This window comes from Vigna unguiculata, chromosome 8, assembly GCF_004118075.2.
Source record: "Vigna unguiculata cultivar IT97K-499-35 chromosome 8, ASM411807v1, whole genome shotgun sequence".
Lineage (NCBI taxonomy): Eukaryota > Viridiplantae > Streptophyta > Magnoliopsida > Fabales > Fabaceae > Vigna > Vigna unguiculata.
In genome coordinates, this window is record NC_040286.1 from 32,908,951 (window position 1) to 32,922,429 (window position 13,479).

Here is a 13,479-nt window from a genome sequence, read left to right on the forward strand (position 1 = left end):
TTTAATTTCTGTTATTTGAATTTTTTAATTTTGTTTAAAATTTAAATATTTTATTTTAATCAAATTTTTAAATTTTTTTCAATTATGTATTTTTTATATTTTTAAATTTAAATTTATTTTTATATAATTTATTAAAAATTTAATAAAAATAAAAAAGAATTAAAAAATCATATTTAAAATAACATATATAAATAATGAAATTTAAAATTAAAAAAAAAACGAATATATATATATATATATATATTTGTATATATATTTTCTTTATTATCTTTTTTTAATTTAAAGTTTTATTATTTTAAAATGAATTTAAATATTAAATAACATTAAATGAAGCAGAATAAATTTATTATTTTAATTTTAGTTATATTTATATTTATATTTATTTTTCAGTATATTAAATAAAAATAAAATTATATATATAGATATTAATATTTTTTAAAAAGTATATATTAAGAAATTTGAAAACATAAAAGTAAATAAAATAATAAACTAAAAAAACCATTAAAAGTTAAAAAATATAAATTTGAAAAAGAATTAAAAATATTTAAAATAAAATTTGATTTTTTACTTACGGAAGTCATTCCGAAGAATTTTTTTTGACTTCCGGAAGTCGACTTCTGGGAATATTTTTTGACTTCCGGAAGTCGACTTCTGAGAATATTTTTTGACTTTCGGAAGTCGACTTCCGGTAATAATTTTTGACTTCGGGAAGTCGATTTCCGGTGATACATTTTGACTTTCGGAAGTCGACTTCCGGTAATACATTTTGACTTCCGAAAATTGACTTTCGATGATATGTTTTGACTTCTGGAAGTCATATATTTTGACTTCCGAAAGTCGACATAATTTTGAAGGTGTGGTATCTGCGGATTTCCTTACATGGTCAAAGGGTTTTTTAGAAATTTAAAGAAAGTTTGAAGGTGTAGAAGAAATTTTGGAGGTGCAAGAAAAAAGACCCACAACTTTTTGTTGGGTCAAATCCAGATCGCCACTAAGTTTGACAAAGAATAGGGTTTTGATCAAAACTTTAGGAGGGAAAAAAAAAGTCCAACAAACGAAAAACGAGATGAACTTTGTGTGTATTACACTTTCTCTTCCTAGAGGAAGAGACTTGCAAGGAAAATAAAAGGTGAAAAATAATAGATTATATATACAAATTAATCCATTATTTATAATTTTAAACACAAAAAGTAAAATAATATAAATGAATACTGATGATAATAATAATAATAAAATTAGAAATAGTAATAAAAATAAAATTATAATTTTTAAATGATAATAATAAAAGTATAATGTATTATTTAATTAAAATTAATTTATAATATATTTTTTAATATTTTTTTAAAATTTATCTATCAATTATATCATATGATAGACGGATACAATACGAATATCAAATACAACACGTATTCGATATGATGATTCGTCTTATCTTAAAAATATAAGATACGACACAATAATTCATTTTATAATAAAAAATATGTAATATATTATAATTTAATTTAAATTATAGTAAAATTAAAAAATTATTAATAAATATTATCTAAATTAAATATGTTAAATATATTGAACTCTGTATATAAATAAAATAAAAAATATACACTTAATATGTTATACCGTTATGAATAGTTAAGCTATTCTGTTTTTTTTTTTAGTTTTGGTTATACATATAAATGTTTAATTTTATAATTTATACCTTTTAAACTATTGTAATATTTTATTAGTTGTTATTAATATTTTAAAATGTAATTTGTATCTTATTTGAATACATTCTATAATGATCTTTATTTAAAAAATTAATTTGCAGAAAGACGGAATGATAATTAAAAAATTAAAATAATATTTAGTTTTTTTTTATGCAAATGCTAAAAAAACTATAATTTCTTTTAAAAAATGGAAGAAAACCTGATTAATAAATTAAAAGATAATATTTAAATTTATTTTTATTGAGTTGTTAATATTTAGTTGTTAACATTAAAATTAATAATGTAAGAAATAATAAAGTGAAAATCTTTTAATAAATAAAAAATGGGTTGAACGGTTTTATTAATAAAATACGTTATATCAACAAAATAATAAAATATCATTCAAATTTTATAAACATAATTCTATTTATGAAATAGGCTCAAACAAATTTTCAACTAATGACAGCGTTTTGCGTGTCAGATATTCAAATCATGGGTGTACAAGCTGCTTGGACGTGTATGTACATTACAAATTATATCATTCACAAATTTTTCTTTTCTTTTTATCATTTTTATAATATTCAAACAACTTCATTCTCACCTTCCTTTATTTTCAAATCTACTTATTTTAACTCCCTCAAATTCATCATTGAATCAAAACTCAAACTCTAAACTCCAAACTTAAAATTCAAATCAATCTATTATCATTTCATCAATTACATGAGCATGGATCCATATGTCGAATTCATTAAGGAATATCTACTTACGCTTTTCAAAAACCTTTCATTAGACATTCACCGGAGAGATTAAGACCTGATCCATTCTAATATATCAAGTATATAAATATTGACTACATAGATCAGAATAAGTTAGAAGTATATTTAATTCAAAATATTAACTACAACTAATATTTTTCAACCTTGTTTTAAAAATTTGATTCTTTTTAGTTATTCAAAACAATTTTCAAACATAATTTTAATCAATTAACAAGATGTATGAATAATACTCAAGATGTCTTCTCAATCACAAGATTCAAATATAAATAAAAAGAAAGAACAAGTGACAACAATTTTTACACTAGTTCAATTATTTAAAAATCTATATCTAATTATTTAACAATTTTAGCTACATTTTCATTATTAAAATCAAGAATCAAAGATTACAAGATGCACCTTTAATATCTAAATACAAATAATCTTGAAATAACTCAAGAAATTCAATAAAAAAAAATGCTCCACCCAATTACTCTAAACTTACATAATGAAAAGAATAAAAAGATTGATTAACAAAAGACATAACTAGGGAAGAATACATTTAATTGTGTTGATATCACAACATCACCTAGTTCCAAACAAGAAACTCTTATTCTTGGACAAATTTTGGTTGAAAGCGAAATTCTCAGCGAAAATCTCTCTAAAACTCACCACTCTCGCTTTCTAATATGTTTAAAATTGTCTAATTATGTAGGTTGTCTAATTAATTAAAATTGTTCATACTTGAATATATGAAATAATCGATTATATAAGTACCTAATCAAATAAAATAGAGAATATTATGTTTCCGGCCTTCATTGAAATAATCAATTATGTTATTCGCTTAATCAATTAAAATTCACTGAAAAACAGTTTCATTGTTTTTAGACTAGTATACATGCACAGATTATAAGAATCATTTCCCCCATTCCTCTATGATTGCTTTTACATAATAAAAAATGCAGCCCTATGTTAATTAAGAGCTTATACACTATGTAGCTAATTCATGTTGAGAGAACTTACCCTATGTAGTTATTTCAATGAAGGTATATAATCCCACCCAAACCTCGTTCATTGCACGCCATCTCTAAATCCACAGAAAAACAAAAGACGTCTTTCGCTCGACGAATTTATGATATACAGCTAACGAGGGATCTGATAGTAGAGCCACACCACATTTCTAATGAACAAAGAATTATCAAAAGCATTCTACATGAAATCAACGCTTGAATGGTGAAATATGAACCTTAAAACCATTCAGAAGTGCTAAAGCACATATCTACATTTCCTGGACAAAAGAGATCTACTTGAAAAAAAAAAACATAATTGCTTCCATGACTACTACTTTGAATCCAAAGAAGCACCACCATCATCACCCAAAAAGCCTCCACCTGAATCGTTGGAATTTTTTCCTGCTTCTTCCATAATCCCATAGTTATCACATACCTCGGAATAGCTTCCGCTGTCTTCCTTGGACACCCCAGATAGTGATACTAATCCCATTGCTGCTATACTGTTCGCAAAAACATTAATATCTCGGGTTCCCGTGTAAAGACCTCGGCTACCAGCCACAAGAATGTTATTTTGTTTTTCGTCCGGATTATTTAAAATTGCAGGCAGAGTGTCCCTTATCATTTGTTGGTTCTGGCTTGAACCACTGATCAGCAATCTTAGAGTCTCTCTTGCACCCTTCACTACAGCATCAGATTCAGGAATAAGTGGTTTCACAAGATTTGGATGCAACGGTGGGATGCTAGTTGACATGGCAGGGCCAGCACTCACAAGATAGCCCTGACCTGAAGAACACACATCAATCACTGGGACATGAACAATCGGATCACACATTAATGGTGTGAAAGTGGGAATCTGTTGAGATGATGGCAACGACATTCTGACCAATGGATCAGGCAAAAAAGGAGGAAAATCCATGGAAGCACCAAGAGGTTGTACTGGATCCAACAGGGTAGTTGACAGGGGGCTTGGTAGGAAAGAGGCACCTGAGGGGAAAGGCAATGCTTCAATAGAAGATTTGGGGGTTTGCGTAGCTGCTGCTATGGATGGACAGGAAGAAATTCCCGGGGGACAAAAACAATAGTAGGGAGAAAAAAGGGGAGATACCACGGGAGGGACCTCCCCACCCAGCCCAAGGCTTGATGGAACACCGAGTTTTCCAAGTGATCCCAGAAAACTAGGTGAAAAGGCAAGAGTTTTGGTAACTTCAGATGCTTTGTCATGATCAGAACTTGAGGATATATCTGAAATGTTTGCTGAATCATTTGTCAAGTTATCAACCATTTGCTGATGATTCTCACCACGTCGTTTAATTTTCTCCCTGGCTGCAATCCTGTGAGAAGACAAATTTCTTGGAGGAACCTCTTTAAAAGAACTTGATCTTGGACTAAGAATACCCTGGTAAAGTGCTGTATCTCCCTTTGCTGTCTGACCTCCATTGTTTCGAGATCGGGGAAATTTTGAAGATGATGGGCTTGAACTTTCGGAACTCACATTACAACATGTGTCGGAATTGGCACATGTTGAGGTACAAACTGAATGATCACTGCCACTTCTGTCTCCCGTTGACCCCACAAGAAAAGCCCGAAGCTGAGTGGCAAAGCAGTCAAGTCGTGATTTGCTAATACCACTCAGCTCAACAATGGATGGTTTCCTCTTGAGCAAATCCTTCATCTGATTCATACAAAAATTATTTTGATGACCAAAAATATCAATCATTAAATATATTCAGAACACCGTACAAATAGAGGAGAAACTACGAACATGCAAAATAAATGCACATCTAATGCTACGACACTGCAAATGAGTTAAAAAAGAATAGCTAAAAGTACCTTCCCAAGTAATTCAATTCCCAAAAGCTTGGACTTCTCACAGCACCAGAAGTAAAAAGCTCTGCTATCTGCAGCACTTATAAAGAAGGATCGGCCGGACGTATCGGTTGGAATTTCATCAACCACAACAGCAGAGCACTGGGATTTGCTAGTAAGGGTGAATAGTCTCTCAGTTTTACCATCATCCCCAATGAACGATAGACGAAGATCAGAACTTGGCAGCAGTACAAGTGTCAAGTTACCTCTGCACAAATTGAGATGATACACCTTAGAAAGTGATAGTTAAGGAAACAAGCAAAAAGTACAAACAATCCATCAAAAAATTTATGAAGTTATAACCCATAAGCTTCAAAACCTTAGCCCAACAACACGAGAGACCTCTTCCAACTAAATTTATATTTTGGTCATAATTATTAAAAGAAAATTCACACCAATAATCAGTCCTCATAAACAGACACTACAAGCTATAATTTCCTTACTAGAAACATAAACATAAATCAGGAAAAATGCATCCAATGAATCCATCAAGCTATTCTAGTCAACAGTATTTCCCAATTCCTAAAAGTTGAAAATCATTAGTCTTACAGGGAAAGTGTAAATAAATTGAAATATAATATGTATTAGTTTTCTGGGAATGACGCCATTGGCTTCCACAGACAAAATAATCAATGTGCTAACCCAAGAGGTATATTGAACACACAATAACAGCCATACAATAGAAAAAAGGTAATCTAAATCATCTAAACAATATTAACCCTTTACATAAGTACAAATAAAGATAGATACTCCACTTTAAGAAAAAAACAATATTCGTTATAGCTAACCGCTATCCCATCATGTTGGTGTTGTTTCATGCTTTACCAAAAAAAAGAATCAAATACAATACAATATAAATTTGTCATTAATTTCAGACTACTAGAACATACATCCTTTGAATACGTGATCATAGTGATACATTTCTTGTTCTTTTTGGTAGTAGTCACAAGAATAACATGCTCCAGCATATTAATGCAAACACACATATAATTTGCAATGTTAAATACATATCAAAGCACAGCATACATATATGAAAATAAATAAATGCTATATTTCTAGATTGTGTAAACCTAGTCAATGTGCTGTCTCCCCCACCCCCGAAACAAATGCTTCAAACCTATAGTGATTTGAAAATCTGAGCAGCAATGATATATATAATATAGGATCATGAAACTACCTTTACTTCCTCTTAATTCAGAGATCATAATAGAATACGTCCAGTTACCTACAAGTCAAAAGACATTTTTACTTGGAAGAACGAACATATTACCATCAATAAACTAAACTACAGACTCCAGTAATTACTAACGATCATCCAATAATTTTCACATGCTTCATACATATAAATAGACGTGATGGAAAGAAAAATTGAAATAATAGATGTTAGTTCATACACAACAGATACATCAATATTTAAAACAGCATGTACCATAACATAATGCATAAGCAATTGACTATAGCCACTATAAATCAGAGTTATGAATAGGGAAAATAACAACTACAAATACAATTGCACATAAAATACAGGAAAACTCAAAATCCTTAACTCCAAACTTCAAAAAACTTAAAAGGAACCAATAAGTATTTGGTCAAGATCTGGCTATAGGTCAAGGTAAGCAATTAATTAACAGCTCCTAATCCACAATTATCCAGTATAAAATGAACAAAGAACCCAACCATTAGTGGAAAATAAAAACAAACAAAACAGACATATCAAGTGCGGCCTTCCCCTTCACAGGTCAAATTTGTTAGCCAAAACAATTGGACGATTCCATTTACGTACCCAACAAAAATAAGGCCTAATTCTGACCCACTTTTTTCCTTCCACAACCAGAAAGAAGGATGATAAAAAATTGAACCTAGACCCTTCAGCCTTCCCCAGGCAGCTGTGGCTGTAAACTCCTTATTCTTCCTTAAGCAGTGCATCACACCTTAGCTTCACATTTATGCAGTGATGATGAGCTGCACCCACAGTACCCCACAAAGCTGGAGTGGGCAAGCCTGAAAGGAATTGGACCAGGTTTGGCCCATTTATCAAGTTACACAACAGAAAGCTTCCATTCAAGAAATGCTTCCCCTCACAAGTGTGGAGGCATATTACGGGGACGCTTATGTAATTAGATAATTGGTGGCAAAACTATTGGAAGTTGGAACTTTGAATAAATTAAAATCTCCATTCCTCAGTACACACAAGATCTAAAAACGACAAAAGGGAGCATGCAACCTCATTAAAGAAAAAGGTGGCAACATAATAAAAGTGACCTTACTTGATCACATTTAACTTCAATTTTTTAAAAGTAAAAACTGTAAGAATAATCCCACACTTCCATTGTCTAGAAAGAATGCAGAAGCACAGAAAGGATACAGAATTGGGTAGTAACAATCTGTCCATATCTTAATTCACAAACACACAATCTAACACCCATAAACAATAACTTCCACGTATATTAGCATCTTTGACACTGAAAATCATCAGAAATTTAGTAACACCGAGAAATATTTTAAATCAACAGATTATGACCACATGAGATTCGAAAACTAATTCAAAGCACACAATGAATTGCCACTAGAGAGTCATGGCAGAGTGAAATAGTAGTTATGCAGTCTATAAAGCGACTGCCATGACACACAATTAATCGCTTTAACAGACACAATAACAGGTTGTCATCAAAGTTAGAGGTCGAAGAACCCACGGTGTGGAGGAAAAGAACACAAAACAAACAAAAAGGAACCAATAGAACTCTCAAGACACATAAGTAGTGTAATAGAGGAACTTAAAAGAATTGCAAAGATTTATCGCATCTGCCGGTGTGGGGGGGAAATCAATTTCGGCACAGATTCAAAAACTAAAATGAAATTACCTATTCGAAGTAGGGCAGAAGCGAATCCCCTCCTTATTGATCTTCCCAACACGGATCGAAACAAGCGGCACACAGAAGCATCTCGCTAACATTCCAACCTCCGATGGCTCGAAATGCTGTACATCGAAATAGAATAATCAGCAAATAAGAAATAGAATAATAATAATACGGCGAGTGAAAGAAACAAGGCGGCATGATAACAGAAAATAGAGATAGTCAACGGAACAATCAAGAACGATTCTCACCTGAGTCAATTGAGCCAGAAGAGGATCTTCCGCGACGCCGCAAGAAGTGCTCATCTTCAGCAAGGGTTTCAATCTCTCGTCTGCACGACAGGCTCCCATAACTTGCAAATCAAGAGCCTGAAGCCACTGCAAGAACCGGTCTTCTCTATTTGTCTGCTGAATCAACAGATCGCCGTCGCGTTCGTCGACGAAAATATCCGTCAACCGCTCCGTAAGTCCAACCTGCGTCCTTGCGCGGCCGTCCTCTCCGGCAGAAGTAGCACTGTCCACAGACGATGAATCGTCGAAATCATCGCCGTTCGACGGATCAACGCCGCCACCGCTAAACAAATCTTCCTCTCTGCGGTTTGCCATCGCAAAATCGTTTTCAAACCGAATTAGATTATAGGCGGAGAAATCCAAAACCCTTGGTTCAGTTACAATCAAATGCCTCGAATCCCAATCGAGCAATCAGGCAAAACAGATTTGAAGATTTTAGAAAGATAGAGAGATAGAGAGGCGAACGGTTTCTGAGAGAGAGAGAACGGTTTTAGAGAGAGAAATAATATCTGCAACAGGTGGTGGCAACACTCGAAATAGAGAGCCTGTAATTGCCAAGTTGTTCTATAAATAGTAGACACGGAAGGGTGACGTGGCGGACATAAAATTGTTTATGGAATGGGTTTTTAGCACAGGTTTCAGGTCCGTGACACTGGTTGGTGGGGTCTTCCGCCATGTAACCTCTCTGTGGGTTCCACTTATGAACATGAGGCGGTGCCACATCGGAGCTTTCGCCGACTCTCTCTGATTAGGTTTTGAAAACGACAGCGTCGGATGCGGACGGAATAATGATGGCCAGGGCCAGTACGTTAACGGAGGTTTTTTCTTTATTTGTTTTTTAATGATACTTTATTTTCCTTGATTATATATCATTACAGTTTCAAAGTTTTTCTGTAGTGATTTTATTTTTCAAGTTTAAATGATTGTAAGGTTTAATTTCAATTTTAGAATATTACACCTCAAACTTATTAACTTTATATCCTATTTATTAATTAATTTGTTGTATTAATATGCTTTTGAACTTTGTTTGGTTCCACATGCGCTTCCACCCTGACGAACCACAATTCATGTAATGAAAATTTTTCTTTTCTGATTTTCTTAGTGCACAAAAGGTTAATAGGTTAAGTACATAAGGCATAAGCTCATTAAAAAAAATTACGGATAAAGTTAAGAGAGAAACTAATAAAAAATACTAGACATGAAAACTAAAATATACAAAATGGTGGAAAATTTATCAATTAGTTAAATTTGATTTTATGATTAATTTATCATTATAAAATATTCCAAATAATAATACTTTAATTGCATAATAATTTGCTATTTTATACGATTAAACATAATAAAATAATAAATAATTAGTTGTGTGCTTTTTTATCATAGTTTGTAGAAAATAAATTTAAAAATTTTATAAGGCATATTATCATATGATATTATTACATTATTAAAGAAGAACAAAATTATCTTGTTTTGATTCTTCATTCAAAATATCGATCAAATAAATAGGTTGATGGAACTATTGATAAGTCCAATTCCAAAATTTTAGTTCAACCCCACTATAGATATAAAGAGCGGTCTTGAAGATGATTACTCGACCTATGAGCGATTTTGAAAGATGATTATTGAAACAAAGAGCAACCTGGTTATTGGACCAAAATTTGACCTTAATGACTGATTATTGGATTTTACATAGATATTCAATATATTTGACATTTATGCAATCCAAAATTTTTAGTTGATATTGTTAAAAAAAATTATGGATTTTAGGCTATATTTTAGCAAATGATAGTAAGTGTTTTTTTATCATAGTTTGTAGAAAATAAATTTAAAAATTTTATAAGCGAGGTTGTCATATCATCCATGATCACAGTAACTCTATATTATTAAATTATTGAAAAGAATATTATATTATTAAAGAAGAAAAAAATTTATCTTATTTTGATTCTTCATTCAAAATTATGTTAGATATCGATCAAATGAATAGGTTCATAGAACTATTGATAAATCTTAAGTCTAATTCCAAAATCCTAGTTAAAAATTATGGTGGAATTGACCATAGATTCAAAGAGCAATCTCGAAGATAATTATTAGATCAATGAGTAATTTTGAAAGATGATTATTGGACCAAAGAACAACCTAGATATTGATGAAAAGGTTTATAATGTACTATTTTTGTATCTTTTAGGTGTATGATTTATAACTAAAGTATTTATAAATAGAAAAACACATTCAAGGCCGAGGCACTTGAATTTTCTCACTTTAAAATACAAATATCATTGAATCAGATTATCTCCTGTGTTCTCTGGTTTAAAATCCCAAACTCTAGGTTAAAACAGTTCTTATATGATTACTTTAAAAACAAATTTAAAATAGAAATTATTTAAATTTGCAATCTAATTCCCAGCACTGCGTGCAAATAAGGGAAAACAGATCGCACAGTTCAAAAAGTTATATAACAATTAATTAGTGATAATAATCACATCACACATGCTCTAAAAATATTAAAAAGTAGTTGATTTTTCTGAGGAAAAGGACGTAAGCATGCACATCAAGTTGAAGAAAAAATGGTTGGACGTGAACGGACTCATCTTTATTGTCTGCTTATTTTTTCTGTGGACGGCTGTTGGTGGAGAATATTACGTTGGTTTAGTGTTTTGTTTATTTAAATTTTTATCACTTGAGTTTTTTTTTTTCTCATAAAAACAAAACCATGATTAGCAATGAAAAAAAAAATCGTACTTCGTTAATATTGATGAGTAAAACTCCAATAAAAATGAGGAATTATTTATAATTGAATATTATAAATTTAAATTTTGTAAACAATTTATAAATATTGACGAATATCATGCGTATAAAATAATGTTCTATATAAAATAATGTGGGTCCCTTGCCAATTTGCATTGCATAAGCATCAATGTTCTATGTGGATTAGAAGCCAAACATGTGATGAAAAGATATAATAAAATAAAAATACGAAACTACGTTATTTAGATAAAAAAATATTTATGCATATATAATTAAAATAATTGCATATTTAGAATAAAAATAATTAAATTTTAATATTCTCATTATAAAATTATTCATTACTTATTTTTGGGCTGAAAATAAATTAAATAAATTCCGTATTTTTAGCTTCTAATAAAAGAGTAGATAGTTTTTTTATGAGTGAGTTCAAATCTAAACTTAAAAGAGACACTCGAAAAAAGATATTGGGCATCTTAGAATTCTAATTAAAAAAAATATTATACATCTCGATCCATATTTAAGTAAGATTAGACATTAGATTTAATAAATAATAAATTTCATTAAAATAAACTTTAAATTACAAAAGAAAATTAAAATTTAGTCCAATTTTTTCTCAAATATAAAATCTGTAACCCTCATTGTTCCTTTAGTTTCTAGAAATCACAGATTGACAATTATTTTTGTGGCGTGAAGAATACCATCCACGTAGACACAAAACAAGTATCAACAAGTATCGTAAATATCGTGGTGACAGGTATTATATTTTCCTTGTGCAGTGTGTGAAATGAATAATGAAAACCCTATAAAAAAATCTCTTTTTTTTTTTATTGATTTCAAAACAATTAATTATAACAGGAACACCAAATGCTGCATCGTGGACCATTGAAATGGATTTTTTTTTTAACAGAAAATTTTAATACATATTATTTTAGAAATGAGAAAAATGAAATCAAAACCATATGCGCTTGTAAGGGTAAGTGGTATGAGAAAAAAATCTCAATTGAGTATAGACTATAGTTATGTATGTGAAATTAAACATATTGTATCATATTATATTATAATCATCCGGTGTAGTATAATCATTTTTGCAAATTAAACGGACTCTAAATTCAAATATTTTTATTATTTTTATCTTTTCAATCACATTCTCCATTTTATTTATTAACCTTTATTGTAACTTTTCTCAGTTTAGATTTCGATATAAACTTTAGTTTTATTTTGATTTCTCCTACCTATGGACATTTATTAAGTGATAGATTAGCGTGATGCATTAATAACTAAGTAGAACTAATCCATATTATTTTCAAATAAAAATATTTTGACAATCTTTATTTTATATACAATTACTTCCTAACTAATTATAATATTATAATGATATAATATTATAATAATATAATGATATAATAATATTTTATATTATTATTTTACTATTATAATGATGTTGTCAAGTAGTTGTATGTAATATAGCCATTGTCAATTGTTTTTTTCATGTCTATCCGTTTTATTCGCCATACATGAAAGTTTTAGTTTGTTTTGTCTGTATTGGTTATGTACACATTTTAAGCGATTAATAATTTGTTAAATTTCCATCTTAGTGGTTGATAAAAAAGAATACCATGTTAGGGCTAGGTAAAACTAATAAGTAAAATTAAAGTATGTATATTTTTTTGAAAGTATAAAAGAAAAAGAAAATTTGAGATACAAAAGATATGCGTTATTCAATTAGATTTTACATGCCTTCTCCTGTTCAACATTTTCTATTTGAATATAAAACATAAAGAAGATAAAAAAAGATACTAAGAGCGAAAAACTTATTTTTCTATCATCATTCTTGTGTTTTAATGAGGGAGAAAAAATAGTCAAAGAAGATAATAATGTAAATTTTAGTTAAGATGAAATGTAACCATTTTCGTCACATTAATTAAATATTTTATTAAATAAAAATATTTTTATACCAATATACATGTTTATCCTATTCATTAATATGGGTATTTAACGAACAACTCATCACTCAAACAATTCATATAAATAATAAAGAAAAAGAAAGTAAAATTTTATGAATATCAAGAAAAAAATATTAAGGACAAAAACAAAATGTACAAATTCGTTGAGAATTATAATAAAAAAAAAATACACGCGTAAGTTTGCTTTTATCGAAAACTAAAATGGAAAAAAGAAATATAACATAAACACAAGTCGCATCTTACAAAGATAAATAAATAGTTATTAAAGTCCTTGTTTCTTTTATACTTTTTTTCTTCTCATTTTTTTTTCTT

The 13,479-nt window shown here is 29.8% G+C and overlaps 1 protein-coding gene across 2 annotated transcripts; it reads right to left on the reverse strand.

The window, feature by feature from the left end:
* Positions 1-3,593: 3,593 nt before the first annotated feature.
* LOC114195542 lies at positions 3,594-8,993 on the reverse strand. Of its 2 annotated transcripts, none has more exons than XM_028086048.1 (4): positions 8,423-8,993; positions 8,178-8,293; positions 5,281-5,524; positions 3,594-5,122 (listed from the first exon to the last, which is right to left on the reverse strand). In XM_028086048.1, exons 1-4 carry the CDS (start codon positions 8,774-8,776, stop codon positions 3,779-3,781), a joined length of 2,058 nt encoding a protein of 685 aa, XP_027941849.1. In that variant the 5' UTR covers positions 8,777-8,993; the 3' UTR covers positions 3,594-3,778. The 2 variants fall into 2 exon arrangements, with proteins under 2 accessions (XP_027941849.1, XP_027941850.1); XM_028086049.1 differs by lacking the exon at positions 8,423-8,993 and adding an exon at positions 7,100-7,317.
* Positions 8,994-13,479: the final 4,486 nt, after the last annotated feature.